Here is a 25,683-nt window from a genome sequence, read left to right as displayed (position 1 = left end):
GGGAAAGATCCAAACATTCTGCATTGTTAGCATGACCATCACCAAGGTCATGAGAAGACCTTGGCGAGTAAGATTAAGGAGAATCCCAAGGCCTTCTATAAATATGTGAAAGGTAAAAGGATAAGAAGAGAAGGGATAGGACCTATAAAAGGTGAGGGGGGAAAGGTTTGTGTGGAACCAGAAGAAATGGCGGAGGTGCTTAACGAGTACTTCGCCTCAGTATTCACGGTGGAAGCCGATCTGGGAGATTTTGTTATGGATTTGCAGCAGATGGAAAGGATTGAGTACGTGAATATTAAGGAGGAGGATGTGTTGGAACTTTTGAATTCTATCAAGGTAGATAAGTCGCCGGGACCAGATGGGATGTACCCCAGGATACTGTGGGAGGCGAGGGAAGAGATTGCAGAGCCCCTGGCGATGATCTTTGCGTCGTCAATGGAGACGGGAGAGGTTCCAGAGGATTGGAGGATTGCGGATGTAGTTCCTATTTTTAAGAAAGGGAACAGAGATAGCCCGGGAAATTACCGACTGGTGAGTCTGACCTCAGTGGTTGGTAAGCTGATGGAGAGGCTTCTGAGGGACAAGATTTACGAACATTTGGAGAGGTTTGACATGATCAGGAATAGTCAGCATGGATTTGTCAAGGGCAGGTCGTGCCTTACAAGCCTAGTTGAGTTCTTCGATAATGTGACTGAACACATTGACGAAGGAAGTGCCGTGGACGTAGTGTACATGGACTTCAGCAAGGCGTTTGATAAGGTCCCCCATGCAAGACTTCTTGAGAAGGTGAGAGGGCATGGGATCCAAGGGCCTTTGGCCTTGTGGATCCAGAACTGGCTTGCCTGCAGAAGGCAGAGAGTGGTTGTGGATGGGGCTTTTTCTGAATGGAGGTCAGTCACCAGCGGAGTGCCTCAAGGATCTGTTCTGGGACCCTTGTTGTTTGTCATTTTCATAAATGACCTGGATGAGGAAGTGGAGGGATGGGTAAGTAAGTTCGCTGATGACACGAAGGTCGGTGGTGTTGTGGATGATCTGGAAGGATGGCAAAAGTTGCAGCAGGACATAGATAGGATGCAGGACTGGGCGGAGAAGTGGCAGATGGACTTCAACGCAGATAAATGTGTAGTCGTCCATTTTGGCAGAACCAACGGGATGAACGAGTACACTATCAAGGGCAGAAGTCTGAGTAGTGTTGAGGAGCAGAAGGATCTTGGGGTCCGGGTCCACAGGACTCTTAAATCGGCCTCGCAGGTGGAGGAGGTGGTCAAGAAGGTGTATGGTGTACTGGCCTTCATTAATCGAGGGATTGAGTTTAGGAGTCAGGAGGTAATGCTGGAACTTTATAAGACCCTTGTCAGGCCTCATTTGGAGTATTGTGCGCAGTTCTGGTCGCCTCACTATAGGAAAGATGTAGAAGCTATTGAAAGGGTGCAGAGGAGATTTACAAGGATGTTGCCTGGACTGGGAGGCATGCCTTATGAAGTTAGGTTGAGGGAGCTGGGACTCTTTTCCCTGGAGAGACGAAGGTTGAGAGGCGACCTGATAGAAGTTTACAAAATGTTGAGAGGAATAGATAGGGTGGACTCTCAGAGGCTATTTCCCCGGGTTGAAATGGTCGCTACGAGAGGACACAGATTTAAGGTGCGGGGAGGGAGGTTCAGAAGTGATGTTAGGGGTAAGTTTTTCACTCAGAGGGTGGTGAGTGAATGGAATCGGCTGCCGTCAGTGGTGGTGGAGGCGAACTCGCTGGGGTCTTTTAAAAGACTTCTGGATGAGTATATGGGGTTTAATGAGATTGAGGGTTATAGATAGGTCTGTAGGTTGGTAGGTGATGTGATCGGCGCAACTTGTGGGCCGAAGGGCCTGTTTGTGCTGTAGTGTTCTATGTTCTTACACTTTCCACAGCTGAGACATCCAGTGGCCAGAGCAAGTCTGAACACACAGCATGATAACCGCACAGAGTGTGACCACAGTGCACTCAGAGGCAAGTGGCTCAGGGGACACATTCTGCTGTCCTTCCATCACCTGCAGGAACAGCAGACCCATACTCACTCAGATTTGTTCAGCAGCCAGAAGAAGCAAAACTGAGAAAACTTCTGAATTTCCTGTACAGCTACAGTGTATCAGCGACACTATCCTTATGTTATAGAATCACAGAATCCATAAATGCAGGAGGCCATTCGGCCCATAGAATCTGCATTGACCACAATCCCACCCAGGCCCTCTTGCCGCTTCGCCATACATTTACCCTGCTAATCCCCCGACACTAGGGGCAATTTAACATGGCCAATTTACCTAACCTGCACATCTTCCGATTGAGAGGGGAAACTGGAGGAAACCCACGCAGACACGGGGAGAACGTGTAAACTCCGCACAGACAGTGACCCGAGGCTGGAATTGAATCTGGGTCCCTGGTGCTGTGAGGCAGCAGTGCTAATCACTGTGCCAGATAAAGTGTTGTTAGTTATAAGCTACACTATCTATACGTTAAGAAATTCTATCAAATTCTATTAGGACGAGATAGGGTAGATGACTTGACTTAGAATAACTTAGAAACCCTACAGTGCAGAAAGAGGCCATTTGGCCCATCGAGTCTGCACCAAACACAATCCCACCCAGGCCCTACCCCCATATCCCTACATATTTACCTACTAATCCCTCTAACCTACACATCTCAGGACACTAAGGGGCAATTTTAGCATGGCCAATCAACCTAACCCACACATCTTTGGACTGTGGGAGGAAACCGGGGCAGCTGGAGGAAACCCACACAGACATGAGGAAGATGTGCAAACTCCACACAGACAGTGACCCAAGCCAGGAATCGAACCCAGGACCCTGCAGGAAGGATGTTCCCGATGGTGGGGAGTCCAGAACCAGGGAGCACAGTCTGAAGATATTCAGGACAGAGATTCACCTAGAGAGCGGTCAGCCTGTGGAAATTGCTACCACAGAAAGCAGTTGAGGATTAAACATTGAATATTTTCAAGAAGCAGTTAGATACAGGACTTGAGTGAAGCGGATCAAATGATATGGGGAGAAGGGGGATCAGGTTGGATGATCGGTTATGATCGTAATGAATGGTGGAGCAGTTCAAAGGGCTGAATGACCTCCTCCTGCTTCTATTTTCTATGTAATAGAGTAAACTCTCGTACGTTATAAACAACACTATCCTTTCATTACAGGATTAAATGTTAGAGGCTACACTCTCCATTCATAATAAGATACACAGGAGAATACACTGTCTGTACTTTCAGTGGTTCTCAACCTTTTCAATAACACAGCACATTTCAATGAGACAATCAATCCACGGCACACCACTTTTTTTTTCAATAAATTGATTGCTCACAAGCACTCCGCAATGTAGTCGTGAACCAACAGTGGCCAATCACATATGGGAGGGGGAGCACAGGTTGAACCACAATTCAGCGATCCACTACAAAGGAAGTGTTCCCTCGATAAGCAGCCATTTAACTCATGCTCTACATCAGTCTATATAGTCTAAATCAGAATTTGAACTGAACTTCAGTTTAATTCAAAGCTGTTATATTCAGTCCAAATATAATACCAGTTAAAATGCTAATGTGTTGTTGTTATTTGTCCATCATCATCAATGAGGACCTCGACACCATTAGTCATTTTGAGGCTGGTTGCGGTGTGTCCAAAGATGACTGATCAGGGCCAATTCGGGCACGGAATGTCCTGGCACATATTGGACACGCTTGTACGGACACTGTAGTTGTTGCGCTGGTGGCTCTGGACTTGCGCAACTCGCGCTTAAGTTGTGCTTCAGCAACACACCTTTCTTCGTAAGCTTGACAGCCTTTGTGGATGAGGCAGCACCAGGTAGGGCAGTTTTGTGCCAGCATTTCCCAGGTGGTTATGTCAATGTCAAGTGACTTCAGGGAGGCCTTGAATGTGTCTTTGAATCGTTTCTTCTGCCCTCCATGTGAGCACCTTCCAGCAGAGACATCCCCAAAAAGGAGCTGCTTGGGTATGTGCTCGTCTGACATACGGATGACATGACCTGCCCACCGGGTCTGCGCTCTCATCAGCAGTGTGTGGGCTGATGGTGGACTTGCTCTAGAGAGAACTTCAGTGTCTGGTACTTTGTCTTGCCATCGGATGTGTAATATTCTGTGAAGACAAGTCATGTGGAAATGCTTGAGCTGTCTTGCATACCTTCGATACACAGTCCACGTTTCACAGGCATACAGGAGGGTAGTGAGTACCACGGCACTGTAGACCTTCAGTTTTGTTGCTGGGCTGATTCCTTGACATTCCCATACAGTGGTGTCCAGTCTACCAAAAGCAGGATTTATTCCCACTTGCAAGAAGAAGATGTATTAGTGAGAGGTAACATGGTTTTGTGAAGGGGAGGTCGTGTCTCACAAACGTGATTGAGTTTTTTATATTTTTGTAATATATAAATGATTTGGAGGGAATGTAACTGGATTGATTAGTAAGTTTGCAGATGACACAAAGGTTGGTAGATTTGCGGGTAGCGATGAGGACCATCAGAGGATACATAAGAACATAAGAAATAGGAGCAGGAGTAGGCCATCTAGCCCTTCGAGCCTGCCCTGCCATTCAATAAGATCATGGCTGATCTGTCATGGCTCAGTTCCACATTCCCGCCCTCTCCCCATAACCCTTAATCCCCTCGCTTATCAAAAACCCATCAACCCGCGTCTTAAAAATATTTAGCGAGGCAGCCTCCACCACTTCAACGGGCAGAGAATTCCAGAGATTCACCACCCTTTGAGTGAAGAAGTTCCTCATCAACTCTGTTCTAAACCGCCCCCCCCTTTATCTTGAGGCTGTGCCCCCTAGTCCTACTGTCCTTTCTGAGCGGGAAGAGTCTCTCCACCTCTATCCTATCCATCCCATTCATCATCTTATACGTCTCAATGAGATCTCCCCTCATTCTTCTAAACTCTAACGAGTACAAGCCTAGTTTATTCAGCCTCTCCTCATAGCTCAACCCCCTCAACTCCGGTATCAGCCTAGTAAACCTCCTCTGCACTCCCTCCAAGGCCAAAATATCCTTGCGTAAGTACGGCGACCAAAACTGCCCACAGTACTCCAGCTGCGGCCTCACCAATGCCCTATACAGCCGCAGCAAGACCTCCCTACTTTTATATTCAATCCCCCTCGCTATGAAGGCCAGCATCCCATTCGCCTTCCTGACCACCTGCTGCACCTGCAGGCTGGGTTTTTGCGACTCATGCACAAGGACCCCGAGGTCCCTCTGCACCGTCGCCTGCTGCAGTTTTTCGCCACGTAAGTAAACAGTCCTTCCTACCATTATTCCTACCAAAGTGGACCACCTCGCACTTGCTACAGCAGGATATGGATCAGTTGGAAACTTGGGCGGAGAAATGGCAGATGGAATTTAATCTGGACAAATGTGAGGTGATGTGAGGCATTTTGGAAGACCTAATACAGATGGGAAATATACAGTAAATGGCAGAATCCTTAAGAGTATCGATAGGCAAAGGGATCTGTGTGTACAGGTAACTGAAAGTGGCAATGCAGGTGGAGAAGGTAGTCAAGAAGACATACAGCATGCTTGCCTTCATCGGCTGGGGCATTGAGTTTAAAAACTGACAAATCATTTTGCAGCTTTATAGAACCTTAGTTACGCCACACTTAGAATATAGTGTTCAATTCTGGTCGCCACAATACCAGAAGGATGTAGAGTCTTTGGAGAGGGTACAGAAAAGATTTACCAGGACGTTGCCTGGTATGGAGGGCATTAGCTATGCTTGGTTTGTTCCACTGGAACAACGGAGGTTGAGGGGAAACCTGATAGAAGTCTACAAGATTATGAGAGGCGTAGACAGAGTGGATAGTCATAAGCTTTTCCCATCGTTCACAGTGCTATTAAACGCCATACACTATGAGAGAGACAATGGAACCACACCCTAGTTCCAGACAAAGTACTTCTAAAGCATCCAGAAACTAATCGCCATCTCCAGTGCAGACAATGGGACATGCAGGGAGATGCAAATCACCTCATCAATAAATATCCTGTGAGTAACGTCGACAGTAAGAAGTCTCACAACACCAAGTTAAAGTCCAACAGGTTTATTTGGTAGCAAAAGCTTTCGGAGCACTGCTCCTTTGTCAGGTAAGTGGGAGTTCTATTCACAAACAGGGCATGTAAAGACACAAACTCAATTTACAAAATAAACTTTACAGGTAATCAAGTCTTAAAGGTACAGATAATGTGAGTGGAGAGAGGGTTTAGCACAGGTTAAAGAAATGTGTACTGTCTCCAGCCAGGACAGTTAGTGAGATTTTGCAAGCCTAGGCAAGCCGTGGGGGTTACAGATAGTGTGACATGAACCCAAGATCCCAGTTGAGACCCTCCTCGTGTGCAGAACTTGGGCTATCAGTTTCTGCTCAGCGACTCTGCATTGACTGTTGTGAAGGCTGCCTTAGAGAATGCTTATCCAAAGATCAGAGGCCAAATGCCCATGGCTGCTGAAGTGTTCGCCAACAGGAACAGAACACTCGTGCCTGGTGATTGTCGAGCAGTGTTCATTCTCCCGTTGTAGTGTCTGCATGGTCTCCCCAGTACCAAGCCTCGGGACATCCTTTGCTGCAGCATATCAGGTAGACAACTTTGGCCAAGTTGCAAGAGTATGTACTGTGTGCCTGGTGGATGGTGTTCTCACATGAGATGATAGCTCATGTGAGATGGAAGCTATTGAAAGGGTGCAGAGGAGATTTACAAGGATGTTGCCTGGACTGGGAGGCATGCCTTATGAGGATAGGTTGAGGGAGCTGGGACTCTTCTCCCTGGAGAGACGAAGGTTGAGAGGTGACCTAATAGAGGTTTATAAGATGTTGAGAGGTATAGATCGGGTGGATTCCCAGAGGCTATTTCCCAGGGCTGAAATGGTCGCTATGAGAGGACACAGGTTTAAGGTGCTGGGGAGCAGGTACAGAGGAGATGTCAGGGGTGAGTTTTTCACTCAGAGGGTGGTGAGTGAGTGGAATCGGCTGCCGTCGGTGGTGGTGGAGGCAAACTCGCTGGGATCTTTTAAGAGACTTCTGGATGAGTACGTGGGATTTAATGGGATTGAGAGTTATAGATAGGTGTGGTAGGTATGGATATGATCAGCGCAACTTGTGGGCTGAAGGGCCTGTTTGGGCTGTAGTGTTCTATGTTTTTTGTTCATCTATGTTGATGATCGGCACATCTTGCAGAGGTTGCTGTGGCAGGGTTGTGTGGTGTTGTGGTCACTCTTCTCCTGACCTGTAAACCTGTTGCACTTTATCCTGGTGTTGTGAGACTTCGTACTGTGTTTACCCCAGTCTAACGCCGGCATCTCCATAGTAATGTCCAAACAGACTGTGGATTCCACCTTCCAGGAATATATAAAGACTGGGATAAAAGCCAGCTGAAAAGCTGCCACAGTTGTTTGTGAAAACATATGCTGAGGTCAGGACATGTGGGGCAGAGAAGAAGAAACAGCCACTAGCAGCACCTCACAAGGGGCCTTTGCAGGTATATCTCCATTTCTTTTGCTGATTGATGAAGCTACTGGTATCACTAAACTGATCATTGCTGGAATCAGTGCTACCGGAATCTTGGATCACAATGCTCAATCATCGACTTCTCTCAAAATAGGCTTCAATTTACTTTCGGCTTAATTCTCCCTTTTAATCAGTGTGAATTTATCATTTTTTTTGCCTTTAGTAGTTAATAAATTCATATTATCTTTAACCCCATAAAGCCTGGTTAAATTGGTTCCTTTTCAAATATAAATTTAGGTCTGGGAAAAGGTATCTGCGAGAAGGGATGTTTTTCAATAAATCTTGTTGCGACCAGCAGAGGGGGTGAACAAAGAAAGGGAGTAAATTTAATCCTCCTCACTCAGGGATAGTAATTTGGGGGTATCCAGCCAGCTCAGGAATAAACTGAGGGATCTTGCATTGGTTAACAAATTTGGGGAACCTCATCCAGTTGTACCATATTGTAAATTTGAGAGGAAGATATGAACTTGCAACAGTTGTCAATCTGAACTTGAGGCAACTGTGCAACACAAATGTTCTGAACTTTGGATGTGGGCTGGTTGGTGTTTCACAAACATTTACTTTACTGTCCTGCACACACAACTGACACTGGATGAAGCAGCATTGTCGAGCACTGGCCGAGGACAGGATTGACCTTAATAAGACTGTCCTCCACATCTCAGGCAAAGATCCAGTATGGTGACAAAACTGGCATCTACTTGAGAATGTGGAAAATTGCTCAGATATGTCCTGGCCAAAGAAAGTGCGATAAATCCAATATAACCAATTGCTGGCCCACCAATCTCGTCCATCATCAGCAAAGTAGTGGCATACATCATTGGAAGCCCCATCAAATGGGACATATCAATAACCTGCTTATCGCCTGCACAACACATTTAGGTCACAGAGACCTTCACCTGGAAGAATACTTGAGTTTCCATCTACCTGCTGTTGTAATTCTTTTCTACTATATACTAATCTGACTGGCTGAGGTAGTCTGTACCTAGGCTCCCCTCTAATCACTTTGATAGCTCCTGTTCCTATGCTGTGCTTATCTATTCTTTGTAACAATATGTACATCTTAAAGTTTAAGTTTAAAGTTAAAGTTTTAAGTTTATTTATTACTGCTACAACTAGGATTACATTAACGCTGTAATAAAGTTACTGTGAAAATCTCCAAGTCACCACACTCTGGTGCCTGTTCAGGTACACTGAGGGAAAATTTAGCACGGCCAATGCACCTAACCAGCACGTCCTTCAGACTATGGATGGAAACCTGTGCACCCACACAGACACGGGGAGAATGTGCAGACGCCCTGCAATGACCAAAGCCAGGGATTGAACCCACTGTCCCTGGCGCTGTGAGGCAGCAGTATGATGCCGCCCCTCATCTTTTCCATGTCTTTTTACCTTAATGTCACCCATCTTTTCAATGGCCATAAGAACATAAGAAATAGGAGCAGGAGTAGGCCATCTAGCCCTTCAAGCCCGCCCCGCCATTCAATAAGATCAATCTGTCGTGGCTCAGTTCCACATTCCCGCCCTCTCCCCATAACCCTTAATCCCCTCTCCTATCAAAAACCCATTAACCCGCGTCTTAAAAATATTTAGCGAGGTAGCCTCCACCACTTCAACGGGCAGAGAATTCCAGAGATTCACCGCCCTTTGAGTGAAGAAGTTCCTCCTCAACTCCGTTCTAAACCGCCCCCCCTTTATCTTGAGGCTGTGCCCCCTAGTCCTACTGTCCTTTCTGAGCGGGAAGAGTCTCTCCACCTCTATCCTATCCATCCCATTCATCATCTTATATGTCTCAATGAGATCTCCCCTCATTCTTCTAAACTCTAACGAGTACAAGCCTAGTTTATTCAGCCTCTCCTCATAGTCAACCCCCTCAACTCCAGTATCAGCCTAGTAAACCTCCTCTGCACTCCCTCCAAGGCCAAAATATCCTTGCGTAAGTACGGCGACCAAAACTGCACACAGTACTCCAGCTGCAGCCTCACCAATGCCCTATACAGCCGCAGCAAGACCTCCCTACTTTTATATTCAATCCCCCTTGCTATGAAGGCCAACATCCCATTTGCCTTCCTGACCACCTGCTGCACCTGCTGGCTGGGTTTTTGCGACTCATGCACAAGGACCCCGAGGTCCCTCTGCACCGTCGCCTGTTGCAGTTTTTCGCCACGTAAGTAATAATCCTTCCTACCATTATTCCTACCAAAGTGGACCACCTCGCACTTGCCAACATTAAATTACATTTGCCATTTCCTGGCCCATTAGCCCAGCCTATCTAGATCCTTCTGTAGACTCTCCACACCCTCCGCACAATTTGCCGGCCACAAGGTCTGGTGTTTCTGTTTCTCTTCCCACAGATACTATCTGAATATTTCCAGCACTTTCTATTTTTATTTCAGATTTTGTTTTTGTCTTGCCACTTTATTGCTGCTACAAAGATCAAAGTACAGACAGTAAAGAAATGAGACCAGAAGACAGCTCAGAGGCAGTCACCCGTCACACCTTGTGGGGAGGACAGCGATCTATGTCCTCTCTCTATCTCTCATCCCGAGAGCTGGAATTTAATAACTTCATGGCACAAGATAAAAGAGGCACTGCCAAATGCATCTGTAATCTATTCTGTACTCGTGAAAGAGCACATTCCTCATTTTCAATTTTCTCAAAACACCTGACCTAAAATCCCACACTTTTACTTTAGATTCATGATCCTTCTTCAACACTCATTTTTGGGAACTACATCAATAGTCAATGAGGTGAAAAAATACCTCCTAGAAATCTAAATAAAAACAGAAAATGCTGAAAATATTCAGCAGCTCTGGGAACATCTGGAGACAGAAAGAGCAAATTAACATTTTAGTTTGATGACCTTTCATCAGAAGTGGGAAAAGCTAGACAGTGGCAAGTGAAACACAGAAGAAAGGGAGACGGGGAGATTGCATGTCACAACAGTGATGATTGGTGATCTCCAACTACCCTGAAAGCTCTCCATTGGATCTCCACAACTCCCCACACTGATCCGCAAGCTGCTAGGAGCAAATGTACACTCACGTGGCACTGTCAGCCTGTACATGTAGACTCACATGGCACTGTCAACCTGTACATGTACACCCACATGGCACTGTCAGCCTGTACATGTACACTCACATGGCACTGTCAGCCTGTACATGTAGACTCACATGGCACTGTCAACCTGTACATGTACACCCACATGGCACTGTCAGCCTGTACATGTACACTCACGTGGCACTGTCAACCTGTACATGTACACCCACATGGCACTGTCAACCTGTACATGTACACCCACATGGCACTGTCAACCTGTACATGTACACTCAGCACTGTCAACTTGTACATGTATACTCACCTGGTACTGTCAGCCTGTACATGTACACTCACATGGCACTGTCAGCCTGTACATGTACACTCACATGGCACTGTCAGCCTGTACATGTACACTCACATGGTACTGTCAGCCAGTACATGTACACTCACATGGCACTGTCAGCCTGTACATGTACACTCACCTGGTACTGTCAGCCTGTACATGTACACTCACATGGTACTGTCAGCCTGTACATGTACACTCACCTGGTACTGTCAGCCTGTACACGTACACTCACATGGTACTGTCAGCCTGTACATGTACACTCACATGGTACTGTCAGCCTGTACATGTACACTCACATGGCACTGTCAGCCTACATACATGTGATTCCTCACATCACTGAACAGTGTATGTCTGTGATGCAGACTGCCTGCTGTTGCTAGTGTAGCTGCGGGAGAATGAGAAGCTTCCATTGGCCATAGTTTGCCCAGGTCTGGTTTACACAGATCCTATAATCCAGAAATACCATTCAGCCCAAATACTCCCTCTGATGCTTATTTCCTCTCCGTCTCCTCCTATTGCTTCAGAGTTACCATTTTATTCCTTTCTCCAGCATGTATTATTCAAGCTGCAGTTTAAATGCAACAATGTGATTTGCATCAACTACTTCCTCTGGTATCAAGTTCCCCGCTCTGATCATTCCGTGAAATCGCAATTGGATTTATTTGTAACTGTCTTATTTATACTAAATCTCCAAAGTTTTGTTCCAGTCTACAATTGGAAATATTTTCTCTATACAGATTTTTATCATTTTGTAGGCCTCCGTTGACCAGGTTTTGCTATCAACCTTCTCCTTCCAGAGGAGAACCTCGCTTGACCAATCTCTTCCGATTATTATAATCTTTTCAGGTCTGGTACCACTCTTGTAACGATGTCATGTGATACTTTTTGCACATTCTCGAGCGCTTCAATATTGTTTTTATAATATGGTGGGTCTGAGCTGTGCACATTATTCCTAGTGTTGTGGGGGAATTAAAATGATGGACACATAATGGTTACCTGGGAAGGGACATTAACAGGCACTGGCTTTTAGCACAGACTTCACTTAGAAGTTGAAACATGCAGGATCCGAAATGCTTCAGGAAGCTGGTCAGAGCTTGAGGCACTTCAGATAAGGGCAGACCCAGAACAACGAGTCTGAGGTCAGCCACAGATGGGGACATAAATACACAAATGTAACAAGATCAGCCACTGAACAGATCGAAACCAGTCATTGATAGAGGACATAACTGTATAAATGTATCTATTCTATGAACAATGATATGTTAACTGTCCATGTCCATACCTGTCTGCTGGTAATGATGTGTTAACTATCGATGTCCATATCAGTCTACTCAACTTGTAACAATGTGTTAACTGCTAATGTCCGTACTGCCTATTGTCTAAAAGGTATAAAAATTATCAACTAGCATTGTGTAGTTGAGAAGGTCGCTGCCAAGTACTGCAGAGTACCAGTGCTTTCTCCCGAAGCTGTGTGTCCAAAATAAAACTGTACTGTTGAAACCTCTAAGTCTGACTCTGAAGTGGTAAATTTCCCACAACACTAGTGTAGTGCAGCCAAGCTTCAATACAGATTTGCTGCAACTTGTTATTTTCCCTGGTGTAGGGGGCCATGGGTGCTGAGGGCATTCTGCTACCTGTCCCTGGTATTGGGGACTGTGGGTGCTGGGGATACTCTAATTTCTGCTCCTTATGCCAATTCTAAATCAACATCTAAATTCTCTGAATGTCATCATGTATTAGTTTGGTTTCGAGAAGCACTTGAAACACCAGGGAAACAAGGTCATGGCCAAGTGTTGGAAAATGGGATGAGAATAGATGGCTGGCACAGACATGAAGGGCCAAAGGGCCTCTTTCTGTGCTGTGAAACTCTATGACTTTATATTTTTATTCTTCTTTTCAAAGTGAAAACCTCACATCATACTCCATGTGTCACCCTTTGGAAAATCAACAAAAATGAACCCATTCTTCTCAGCTCCTTCATCCAAGTCACTTCTACAGATTGTAAATGGCCAGGTTTTAAGTGCTGAATATTGTGGCACAGCAGGAGTTACAGCCTGCCATCAGCAAATATATTCATTTCACTTTCTGTTTAGAATCCTTTAAAAATCCTCTATTCATGCTCATATATTACTCCCCATCTCCGTCAGCTTTTATCTCACTCAATAGCAACATTTATAATAACATCTTAAACCTAACAAGGTATTTCACTGGAGCACTCCAGAACAAAGTATGACATTGAATGACACGAGACAATATTAGATCAGATGATCAGAGATTTAGTCATAGAGCCAGGTTTTAATGAGTGTAACAGAGGAAAACAAGATAGAGAGGCAGACAATGTAACAGACAGTGTGGGGGTGGGGGGGTTGTCGAGCGAAGGGGGTAGGATTGAGGGGAGAGGGGAACAAGGCCATGGAAGGATTTGATAGCAAGGTTAAACATTCTTAATGTCAAGAAGTTGCTCGACTGGGAGCCAATGTTGATCAGCAAGCACAGAGGTGACAAGACTAACAGAAAATAGATCGCTGAGTTCAATTTGATTTCACAGAGAGTAGAATATGGGACACCAATAACATTTCATTAGACTGAATTGCTTTTGGAGATCTAAATCATTCAGTGACTCCCCTTTATTTATCTGGTTAGTTGCATCCACTGAGAGAATGGTCAACTTAATGTGAGGTAGGATCCCTTCAGAAGTCTGATGGCAGCAGGGAAGAAGTTGTTCTTCAGTCGGTTGGTGTAGAGGATGATGAGTGTCTGGAACACGCTGTCTGGGGAGGTGGTGGGAGAAGGTATGATAGTGGAATTTTAGGGACAACTAGATGAATACATGAATAGGGTGGAAATGGAAGGATATGGACTCCATAAATGCATCCGGTTTTTGTTTAGGCAGACATTATGATCAGTGCAGGGATGGAGGGCCAAAGGGCCTGTTCCTGTGCTGGACTGTTCTTTTTTCTATGACCTCAGATCTTTGTATCTTTTTCCCAATAGAAGATGGAAGAGAGGATGCAGGGTGCATTGGGTCCTTGATTATGTTGGCTGTTTTTCTGAGGCAGCGGGAAGTGTAGACAGAGTCAACGGATTGGAGGCTGGTTTAAGTGGTGGATTGAGCTTCGTTCATGATCTTTTGTAGTTATGTGCAGTCTTGGGCAGAGCAGGAGCCATACCAAGCTACGATACAACCAGAAAGGATGATTTCTATGGTGCATCTGTAAAAGTTGGTGAGAATTGTGGCGGGCATGCCAAATTTCCTAGCCTCCTGAGAAAGTAAAGGTGTTGGTGGGCTTTCTTAATCATAGCGTTGGCATAGAGGGACCAAGACAGATTATTGGAAATTTGAAGCTCTGAGCCATTTCCACTTCATTCCCATTAATGTGGACGGGGTACGTCCTCCACTACCCTTCCTAAAGTTGATGACAATCTCTTTCATTTTGTTGAATTGAGAGAGAGATAATAATCTCATCGCACAAATTCACCAGATTCTCTATCTCCTTCCTGTATTCCCCATCATTGTTTGACATCTGACCCACTACAGTGATATCATCGGCAAACTTGAAAAGTGAGTTGGAGGGGAATTTGGCCACACAGTCATTGGTGTATAAGGGGTATAGTAAGGGCTGAGAACACAGCCTCGTGGGGCACTGGTGTTGAGAATGACCTTGGAGGAGGTGTTGTTTACTTATTGTGCTCTGTGGGTTAGGAAGTTCAGGATTCAGCTGCAGAGGGTGGAGCCAAGCCTTAGGCCATGGAGTTTGGAAATCAGCTTTATAAGAAGAATGGTGTTAAAGGCTGAGCTGTAGTCAATAAATAGGAGTCTAAGTAGCCGTCTTTTTTATCCAGGTGTTCCAGGGTTGAATGCAGGGCCAGGGAGATGGCGCCTGTTGTGGACCTGTTGCGGTGGTAGGTGAACTGTAGTGGATCCAGGCAGTACAGGAGGCTGGAATTGATTTATGCCACGACTAACCTTTAGAAACACTTCATAATGATAGTCACTAAGGCATGCTGCTTGGCTTTTCTTTGGTACAGGGATGATGGTTGTCTTCTTGAAGCAAGTAGGAACCTCAGATTGTTGTAAAGAGAGGTTGTGAATACTCCCGCCAGCTGGTCTGTCAGGATCTGAGTACTCATCCAGGTTCTCCATCTGGGCCTATCGCTTTCCCTGGGTTGAGTTTCGAGAAAACTGCTCTGACGTCTGCAATGTTGACCCCGGATACTGGCTCGGCCGAGGCTTCAGGGTTGGAGGGCATTCTGTCACTGACCTTTTGCTTAAAACAGGCAGGGAATACATTGAGCTCATTAGAGAGGGGTGCATTGGAGACAGTGATTTTACATGCCTTCAATGTGTAGCCTGTTTCATCTTGCAGATCTTGCCATAGATGGTAGAAACTGTGTGGCTAGCCTGGGACTCTAGCTTGGTCCAGTACTGTCTTTCGGCGTCTTTGATGGATCTCTGTAGATTACATTTGCATTTCTTATATAGGTCAGGGTTGCCTGACTTGAATGCCTCAGGTCTGGGCCTCAGCAAGCAGTGGAGCAGATGTGACCAGAACTGCATGTGGCCGAACTAATGTTTTACTTCATTCCAGCATAACCTCTCTGCTCTTACATTCTGTACTTTGGCAACCACCATACTGGCCTGTCATGCTACCTTCAGGGATCTGTGGACATTCACTCCAAGGTCTCTCACTTCTTCTGCACCCCTCAGTATTCTCCCATTTATTGTGTAATCTTCTACCTTGTCTGACCTTCCCAAATGTATCACTTTACACTTCTGCAGGCTGGATTCCACTTACCACTTTTCTGCCCACTCAACCAGTTCATTGATACCTTCCGGCCATCTACAACTATCTTCCTCTCAGCTGATCTGCCTGCCACGGGAATCGGAGTGGGCAAGGGGTGGATAATGGGAAGGTCTGTTGACATTAAGGGATTTTCCAGTCTTGGGTTGAACGAGGCTGTAAAATCCCACGCAACCTGTTTTTGTGTTATCTGCAAACTTCTTGATCACTCCCCCTATATTCCTGTCCCAATCGTTAATATACGCCACAAAAAGCAGGGGACCGAATGTTGAACTCTGTGCATAACCCAGTGAAATGATTGGTTATGGACTCCAGGTACTGACAATAGCACATAGGAAAGGGGTGAGTATTGTTAGGATACCAGATCAGAAACCCCAAGGTATATTCTGAAGCCAGACTAGACACAAAAAATTTTCTATTTGAGTATTAGAGACACTTTGGTGGTTATTTTCCAAACGTCGCTGGATTCCGGGGAAGTGCCGGAAGATTGGAAAATGGCTAATGTTACGCCGTTGTTTAAGAAGGGTGCCAAGCAAAAGGCGGGGAATTATAGGCCGGTTAGTTTAATGTCTGTTGTAGGTAAAATGTTAGAATCCGTCATCAAGGAGGAAATAGCGAGGCATCTTGAGGGGAATTGCTTGATAGAGCAGACGCAGCACGGTTTCGTTAAGGGGAAGTCGTGTCTGACAAATTTACTGGAGTTCTATGAGGATGTGTCTAGAGCGGTGGATAGAGGAGAGCCGGTGGATGTGGTCTTTCTTGATTTTCAGAAGGCGTTTGACAAGGTACCTCACAAGAGGTTATTGCAGAAGGTCAGGGGACATGGAGTTGGGGGTAGGGTGTTAGCGTGGATAGAGGATTGGCTGTCAAATAGGAGGCAGAGAGTGGGGGTCAATAGGTGATATTCGGATTGGCGGTTGGTGACTAGTGGAGTGCCCCAGGGGTCGGTGCTGGGGCCTCAGTTATTTACCATTTATATAGATGATCTGGAGGAGGGAACCGAGTGTATGGTGTCGAAATTTGCTGATGACACCAAGATTGATGGAACGGCAAATTGTGCGGAGGGTGTGGAGAGTCTGCAGAAGGATCTAGATAGGCTGGGCGAATGGGCCAGGAACTGGCAAATGGAATTTAATGTTGGCAAGTGCGAGGTGGTCCACTTTGGTAGGAATAATGGTAGGAAGGATTATTACTTACGTGGCGAAAAACTGCAGCAGGCGACGGTGCAGAGGGACCTCGGGGTCCTTGTGCATGAGTCGCAAAAACCCAGCCTGCAGGTCCTGCAGGTGGTCAAGAAGGCGAATGGGATGCTGGCCTTCATAGCGAGGGGGATTGAATATAAAAGTAGGGAGGTCTTGCTGCGGCTGTATAGGGCATTGGTGAGGCCGCAGCTGGAGTACTGTGTGCAGTTTTGGGCGCCATACGTACGCAAGGATATTTTGGCCTTGGAGGGCGTGCAGAGGAGGTTTACTAGGCTGATGACGGAGTTGAAGGGGTTGAGCTATGAGGCTGAATAAACTAGGCTTGTACTCGTTAGAGTTTAGAAGAATGAGGGGAGATCTCATTGAGACATATAAGATGATGAATGGGATGGATAGGATAGAGGTGGAGAGTCTCTTCCCGCTCAGAAAGGACAGTAGGACTAGGGGGCACAGCCTCAAGATAAAGGGGGGGGCGGTTTAGAACGGAGTTGAGGAGGAACTTCTTCACTCAAAGGGTGGTGAATCTCTGGAATTCTCTGCCCGTTGAAGTGGTGGAGGCTGCCTCGCTAAATATTTTTAAGACGCGGGTTGATGGGTTTTTGATAACAGAGGGGATTAAGGGTTATGGGGAGAGGGCGGGAATGTGGAACTGAGCCACGGCAGATCAGCCATGATCTTATTGAATGGCGGGGCAGGCTCGAAGGGCTAGATGGCCTACTCCTGCTCCTATTTCTTATGTTCTTTTTTTCCACCAGCTTCAGGCTGCAACTGCTCTTAGTTTAAAATGAAAATGAAACCTTTTTTCCTGCAAGCTTAGCTATTTCCATTAAACACATAACACAACATAACTGGTCTAAAATCTCAAGAAAACCTAAGTAAACAAAACTTAATTCTACAAAATAACACATTCTGAGCTAAAATCAGCTATTATCTTGCTCTCAACATTTGAGCTGCATGCTTTCCCAGGCAAATCAACTCTCTGTAGAAAAATACTGCCCTTAGTGTCCAGGGATGTGTAGGTTAGAGGGATTAGTGGGTATAATATGTAGGGATATGGGGGTAGGGCCTGGGTGGGATTGTTTTCGGCATAGACTTGATGGGCCAAAGGGCCTCTTTCTGTACTGTAGGGTTCTATGGTTCTATTGGGGAGGTGGGGGTTGAAAAGAAGCCCATTAAAGCAGTCCTTCCCAAACACAAAATATATCATAACAGCACACTATCAACATGAAGGAGAAGGTGAAAGGACAGAATCAATGTATAGTTCGAAGGGGAATGTTTGGAATTGATGCTGAGGAAGTTTATTGAGAGTAATAACTACAATTTTCAAAGGGAGTTGGACACATATTCTAGAAAATAAATCAAGGAACATTGCATTCTGCTTCTGATCAGATTGACATAATGTTCTATGATCCAAAAAATTCCTCTGTTCTCAACCCTATCTACCCATAACTCCAATCTGTAACCTATATAACCTAACCCATATCCTACATTCAACCTTAGCTAAATTGCAAGTGCTGGTAATGCTGCTTTGCAGGCCTGAGAGCATTGGTAGCGAGAGTAACAGAGTTAATGTTTCAGGTTGATTTGTTTGGTACTGCCAGATGTGCTGGATATTTCCAGCATTTTCCGTTATTATTTCAGTTTTACAGAATCTGCAGTATTTTATTTTTATAGCCCTATCTAAACCAACCTACCCAATAATCTTAATCTGTAATAACCAGAGTCACAGATCAACTCCTAACTCGAGCTCTATCTAATCTAATCCAACCTCGTAATCCTAACCTTATAACCAGCCAATGAGAATGGAGCATTTCCTGAGGATACGACAATGAAACTGCTGATCAGTTTTGAACCATCCTGGTTGCGGGAGCTATTACATAAATTCAAGTTTACTTTCCTTTATTAGAATTGTATTTTATGTAACGAACAGCCCCTAATTCTGCACCGACACTGAGCAACGATGGAAACACATTCCATTCTGGGTGCGATCAGGTCATTTCTTCCAAGATGATTTGGGTCCGAAATGTGCTTGGGATTGCACTGGTTCAGCAAGTTCCAGCTAAAATTCATTGACATAATTACAATCACACCAGCTTTCCTGAACCAGTGTCACCGAGCAGCTTAACAGAATGTAAATGTTTAATTTTTTTTCCATAGTCAAGTGGGGAATCAGATGGAGATTTGTTTATGAAAATCACCCATCAGCAAAAGTAAGTATTTTAATAACGGTGTCCGGTCCACAGTCAGTGAGTAACCTGATTGAAAGTTACTGAAATTATGTAATAAAACTTATGCTGAACAATTTAATATCATCAGTGTACATGAGCCAGTTTCTTGAATATTTTTTGATATGAATTTTTTTAAGGCGAGCCTATAATTATCCTAAGAAGTGAGCACCATTTACAGAGCCTTCCCGCAGCGGTTAGACTGATGGATGCTCTCACAGAATTTCATCCTGGGGCCTTGGTCAGTTTAATCAGCGGGGCCTGATCCAGGTGAACGGAAATTTAAACCAGCATTAAACAAATCGCAGAAAACACGAGTGCTTCCAGATAAAATCTTTTGTGCTGGTTCAGCTGCTCGTGCCTGAATTGCACTGATTTCACTGACAGAGACAAACTGACCCCTTTGACACTGTGCGCAGTCTGGGCAGCAGACCCGAGGGAAACTGGAGAATCATCCTGATATTTAGGGAAGGTCATGGCCTCCAGAAGGAGGAAGTACAACACAGGAAGAACATGGCAAAGAGAATGCAACAGTTAAAGTGACCAACAACCGGCTGAAATTACTGTTAGAGACTCTTCCGATCACTCCTAACGGCATATTCCTACATTTCTCACAATGTGACCTGCTGGTGAGTCTATCTAAACCGTCACAGTACCATGTCAAACTCAATGAAAGCAATTGTCGCGGGCTGAGATTTTCCTCACACAGTGACCTTCATGCTCCAGTGGCTTTCTTAAGACACTAAATTCTTGGCAAGAAACTTGAAGAGCTGTGGGAACTAGACTGTGCTGCCTGGTTTCTTGTGAGAACTAGGCCGGGGAGAGGCTTGGCAGGGTGCATACAGTATGTGGAGCTTTCTAGTTAACACCAAACTACCTTGCCGTTCCCTCCACATGCTTCCCGCAGACCTCATTATCTAACACCATCTGGTGTCACTGGTTTAATTTCATCTCTTTCTGGAACCCTGGGACCAAAGTAGTCAGAACCAGTAGGATTGGCAGTTTAGTCTGATAATCACAGTAACAAAACAGATCAAAATTTATCGTGGATAGGAAGATCAATTCATTCATCTATTGATTTAATGAGCTGGAAAAACATTTTACCAGCATCCAGGAAACATGAAGCTGTGAGTATTAATCCATCAACAAGTCAATAGATGAATTTACCTGGTGGTGGAGTGTCGGTGGGGGCGGAGGCTGGGCCGGGAGCGGGGGCGGGGGCGGGGGGTGTGGTGAGAGTGGGGCGGGAGGACGGGAGCGGGGGCGGAGATGGGAGGGTGGGAGCAGGGGGGCAGGGGTGGGAGCAGGGGGGGCTGGAGGGCAGTGGCAGAGGGGTGGAAGCGGGAGTGGGGGGGTTGGGCAGGAGTTGGGGAGGCAGGAGCAACGGGAGCAGGGTGGGCAGGAGCGCAGCAGCGGGGGGATGTTGGAGCGTGGCGGGGGGGACAGAGTGCGGCAAGAGGGAGGGGACTGGATGGGGAGGGTGGAAAAGGTGGGGAGGGACATGGTGGTGAGGGCGGGGGGGTGGGCTGGAGCAGGGAGGGCAGGGGGGGTGGGCTGGAGCGGGGAGGGCGGGGGGGGGTGGGCTGGAGCGGGGAGGGTGGGGTGGGGGTGGGCTGGAGCGGGGAGGGTGGGGGGGGCGGAGTGGGGAGGGGTCGAGGCTCACGATGGAGGGGGCTCGGGGTGGGGGTAGGTCGAAGTGGGGAGGAGTCGAAGTGGGCAGCGGTCGGATTGGGGAGAGGTCGGAGTGAGGAGGTTGTCACAGGGTCGTAGAGGTTTACAGCATGCAAAAAGACCCTTTGGCCCAACTTGTCCATGCCACCCTTTTTTTTAAACTAAACTAATCCCAATTGCCCGCATTTGGTCCAAATCCCTCTACGCCCATCGTACCCATGTAACTATCTAAATGCTTTTTAAAAGATAAAATTGTACCCACCTCTACAGTACCTCAGGCAGTTTGTTCCAGACACTCACCACCCTGTATGTAAAAAAATTGCCTCTCTGGACACTTCTGTGTCTCTCCCCTCTCACTTATGCCCTCTAGTTTTAGACTGCCCTACCTTTGGGAAAAGATATTGACTATCTACCTTGTCTATGCCCCTCAATGACCTCTATAAGATCACCCCTCAATCTTCTACGCTCCAGAGAAAAATGTCCCAGTCTATCTAGTCTCTCCTTATAACTCAAACCACCACGTCATGGTAGCATCCTAGTAAATCTTTTCTGCATGCTTCCTAGCTTAATAATATCTTTTCTATAATAGGGTGACCAGAACTGTACACAGTTTTTCAAGTGTGGCCTTACCAACGTCTTGTACAACTTCAACAAGATTTCCCATAACAAAATGTTCTGACCAATGAAACCAAGCATACTGAATGCCTTCTTCACCACTCTGTCCACCTGTAACTCCATTTTCAAAGAGCTGTGAACCTGTACCCCTAGATCTCTTTGTTTTGTAACTCTCCCCAACACCCTACCATTAACTGAGTATGTCCTGCCCTGGTTTGATCGACCAAAATGCATCACCTCACATTTATCTAAAATAAACTCCATCTGCCATTCGTCAGCCCACTGGCCCAATTGATCAAGATCCCGTTGAAGTCCTAAATAACTTTCCTCACTGTCCACTATGCCACCAATCTTGGTGTCATCTGCAAACCTACTAACCATGCCTCCTACATTCTCATCCAAATCATTAATATAAATGAAAAATAACAGAGAACCCAGCACTGATCCCTGAGGCACACCGCTGGTCACAGCCCTCCAGTTTGAAAAACAATTCTCTATAACCACCCTCTGGCTTCTGTCAAGAAGCCAATCTTGTATCCATTTAGATACCTCACCCTGGATCCCATGAGATTTAACTTTATGCAACAACCTACCATGTGGTACCTTGTCAAAGGCCTTGATAAAGTCCATGTAGATAGCATCAACTGCACTGCCCTCATCTACCTTCTTGGTTACCCCTTCAAAAAACTCAATCAAATTTGTGAGACATGATTTTCCACTCACAAAGCCATGCTGACTGTCCCTAATCAGTCCTTGCGTCTCTCAGAATATCTTCCAACAACTTACCCACTATAGATGTAAGGCTCAATGGCCTGTGGTTCCCATAGCTTCCCAGGGTCAGGGTGGGAAGGGGTTGGAGTGGGGAGAGGGGGCTTGGGAGTAGCTGGGGCTTTGAGTGGCTGTGGAAGTGAGGGCACGGAAATAGGGGTAGGTGCTGTGTGGCAGTAGTTCATGATGCATTTCATAGATTCATACATGTTTGCAACACAGAAGGCCATTCAGCCCATCATGGTCAACAAAGATCTGACCACAATAATCCCATTTTCCAGTGCTTGGCTCATTGGCCTCGAGGTTTCTGCAACGCAAGTGAATACCTAAATATTTCTCAAATGTGACGAAGGTTTCTTGAGTCAATCGCCCTTTCAGGCAAAGAGTTCCAGACACCCAGCAGCCCCTGAGTGAAAAAGATTCTCCTCAACTCCCCTCTTAGCCTTCTATGCCTCTTGGTTAATAACCCCTTTACTAATAGAAAATGTGCTCTTCCATCCACCATTATCTGTGCCTCTATCATGTCCCCTCTCAATCTCTGCTGGTCCATGGCTAACAGCTCCAGCCTATCCAATCTCTCCCCCCAGCTTAGACAGCATTCTGGTAAATCTCCTCTGCACCCACTCCAGTGCAATCACACCCTGAACTGACCAGAACTGCACACAGAATTCCAGTTGCAGCCTCACCAGTGTTTTATAAGTTCCAGCCTGGCCCTCCTTGCTCTTGCATTCTAAGCCTTGGCTGATAAAGGCAACTATCCGATTTGCCTTCTCAACCACCTTATCTATCTTATCACCCACCAACCAATGGATTATTTGAAAGACTCATACAATCCTTGACACATTCTTTAAAATCTTCAAAACAGCAAGGTTCATTATCACATTGTGTATATAGCTTTTTGGCATCTTGTAGAAACACTACTCATGCGACTACCCAAAGTTCACCTGCATTACTACTCTTAAAGAGAAAGCTGAGAACTATGTTTGGTTTGTTATAAGCTGCAGAAACGCCAGATATAGTAGAACATGGACGACAATCTCAAGTTGCTGGACAAGAAGTGAAGGTAAAACAATGCTCACTTCAACAGAGAGGTTGAGTGTTAGCATGTGATTATGCAATGAGTGAGAAATGGGTACCAGACATAATTTTAGCAAAAACAGGTCCAATTTCTTACATGGTTCAAACCAAAGATGAACTATCTGGCGACAATGTACTGACCAACTGTTACCATCTTAAGGTGACTTCTCAGAATTAGCTCCAGAAATACTTTTAGTCCTCAGTGTTGTGAATACTCCTACAGAAGATTTGATTGAATCTGACTTGCCTGATTGTGAGTACTACACTGTGTGAGAATGATACAGAATTAGCTCCAAGAGATGAAGTATCTGCTGAATTTCCAAATCATACTCCCAGGTCAAGGACAACCAAATTCCAGAACATGGTATACAACCAAAGAGGGATAAAAGTCCTCCCGATTGACTTTCTCATTGACTACGATTCATGATTAATGATGCGCAGTATTGTGTCTAGAATATTGTTGAGTCCAAAGGGGCAATTTTTTTCAGCAGAGGGTGGTGAGTGTCTGGAATGAGCTGCCAGAGGTAGTAGTAGAGGCGGGTACAACTTTGTCTTTTACAAGCATTTAGAAGGCATTTATACAGTTGCATGGGTATGATTGTAAAAGGATATGGGCCAAATGCAGGTAATGAGGACCAGCTTATTGCTAAAAAAAAAACTGGGCGGCATGGACAAGCTGGGCCGAAGGGGCTGTTTCTATGCTGTAAATCTCTCTGACTCTGGGTCTGGGATTACATATATACCAGATCAGGATGTGGAGATGCCAGTGTTGGACTGCAGTGGGCACAGTAAGAAGTCTCACAACACCAGGTGAGTCACCTGATGAAGCAGCAGTGCTCTGAAAGCTTGTGATTCTAAATAAACCTGTTGCACTTTAACCTGGTACTATGAGATCAATCGGAACTATTGAACTATTGAATATTGAACTATAATGGTTTGTTCATTCAGTACTTCTAAGCACAAACAATACTCGTGGGCAGTCTGTCCTTGCAATATGCACTGTTGATAGGTGAAGGATTTCTATGCAACAAAAACTTAGACCAAGGAGATTCTTGAGGTACCTCAGTTTTCTCAGGATATAGTGAGTCTGTGCTTCCACAGTAGTAAGGAATGCTAGTTCTGGAATAATATGCAAGACTGCTCTCACTCTCTCTTACAGCACAAGCCTTGGTTAAAATATGGTTCAGTGAAAAAATAACCTGAGGCCTGAACATTCTTCCTTACCTGACAACGGCTGAAGATGTCTTTAGGAGTGACTTGCACATTGAAGTGTTTGAGCACAGTAACGGCCTGGTCCTTCGCCTTCTCGGAGCAGTTAAGAGAGAGACAGCGGTCTTCTCCAACCTGAGAACGCAGCTGAAGGGAAGATAAGAACATCAGCAACACCATATGAAAGCTGCAGTCCATCCCTTACTCCTCTTGTCTCTCTTCTTCTCAGCAGGTGCTGACTATTAGATATAAATTATATTGTAAAATATAATTTATACCTAACCCTTAGGAAACATTAATATACAGAGGGATCTGGGCGTGCAGATCCACAGTTCACTAAAAGTGGCAACATAGGTGGCCAAGGTGATTAAGAGGGCATATGGTATGTTTGCCTTCATCGGCCAGGGCATTGAGTACAAGGGGTGGGAAACGATGCTGCAGCTATATAAAACCCTGATTAGGCCGCATTTGGAGTATTGCATGCAGTTTTGGTCACCACGTAAAAGCTTTGGAGAGAGTGCAGAGAAGGATCACCAGGGTGCTGCCTGGTTTCAGATGAAGTGGTAATTGCAGGCTCACTTTTAACATTTAAGAAAAACTTGGACAGGTTCATGGATGAGAGGGGGATGAGAGGGGTGTGGAGGGATATGGTTCAAGTGCAGGTCAGTGGGACTAGGCAGAAAAATGGTTTGGCACAGACAAGGGCCAAAAGGCCTGTTTCTGTGCTGTAATGTTCTATGGTTACATGGAACATAGAACATTACAGCACAGTACAGGCCCTTTGGCCCTCAATGTTGTGCTGAGCTATGTCCAATCCCACAGATCAAGCTATCCCCTCCCTATAATTCTGGTGTGCTCCATGTGCCTATCCAATAACTGCTTGAAATTTCCTGAAGTGTCCAACTCCACTATCACAGCAGGCAGTCTATTCCACACCCCAACCGCTCTCTGAGTAAAGAATCTACTTCAGACATCCCTCCTATATCTCCCACCATGAATCTTATAGTTATGCTCCCTGGTAACAGTTACATCCACCCCAGGAAATAGTCTCTGCACGTCCACTCTATCAATCCGTCTCATCATCTATAAACCTCTATCAAGTCGCTTCTTCTATGGTTCGAGGGTGTTGGCTATGAGGGGAGATTGAATAAACTAGGATTGCTTTCACTGGAAAGACGGAGGCT

At 45.6% G+C, this 25,683-nt stretch overlaps 1 protein-coding gene across 4 annotated transcripts in view; it reads right to left on the bottom strand.

Moving 5' to 3' along the window:
* exd3 (exonuclease 3'-5' domain containing 3) overlaps positions 1-25,683 on the bottom strand; it is a 342,749-nt gene that overhangs the window by 95,582 nt on the left and 221,484 nt on the right. For 3 of the 4 annotated variants that reach the window (XM_080212184.1, XM_080212185.1, XM_080212187.1), the window contains one exon: positions 24,515-24,646. In XM_080212184.1, coding sequence (XP_080068310.1) covers positions 24,515-24,646 — 132 coding nt within the window. Of the gene's footprint in view, positions 1-4,063; positions 4,138-24,514; positions 24,647-25,683 lie in introns of those variants that run through there. The other variant, XM_080212188.1, reaches the window with a different exon arrangement.

This window comes from Carcharhinus amblyrhynchos, chromosome 25 (assembly GCF_965287045.1).
Source record: "Carcharhinus amblyrhynchos chromosome 25, sCarAmb.v2.hapA, whole genome shotgun sequence".
NCBI lineage: Eukaryota > Metazoa > Chordata > Chondrichthyes > Carcharhiniformes > Carcharhinidae > Carcharhinus > Carcharhinus amblyrhynchos.
This window is presented reverse-complemented; position numbering and strand designations above follow the sequence as displayed.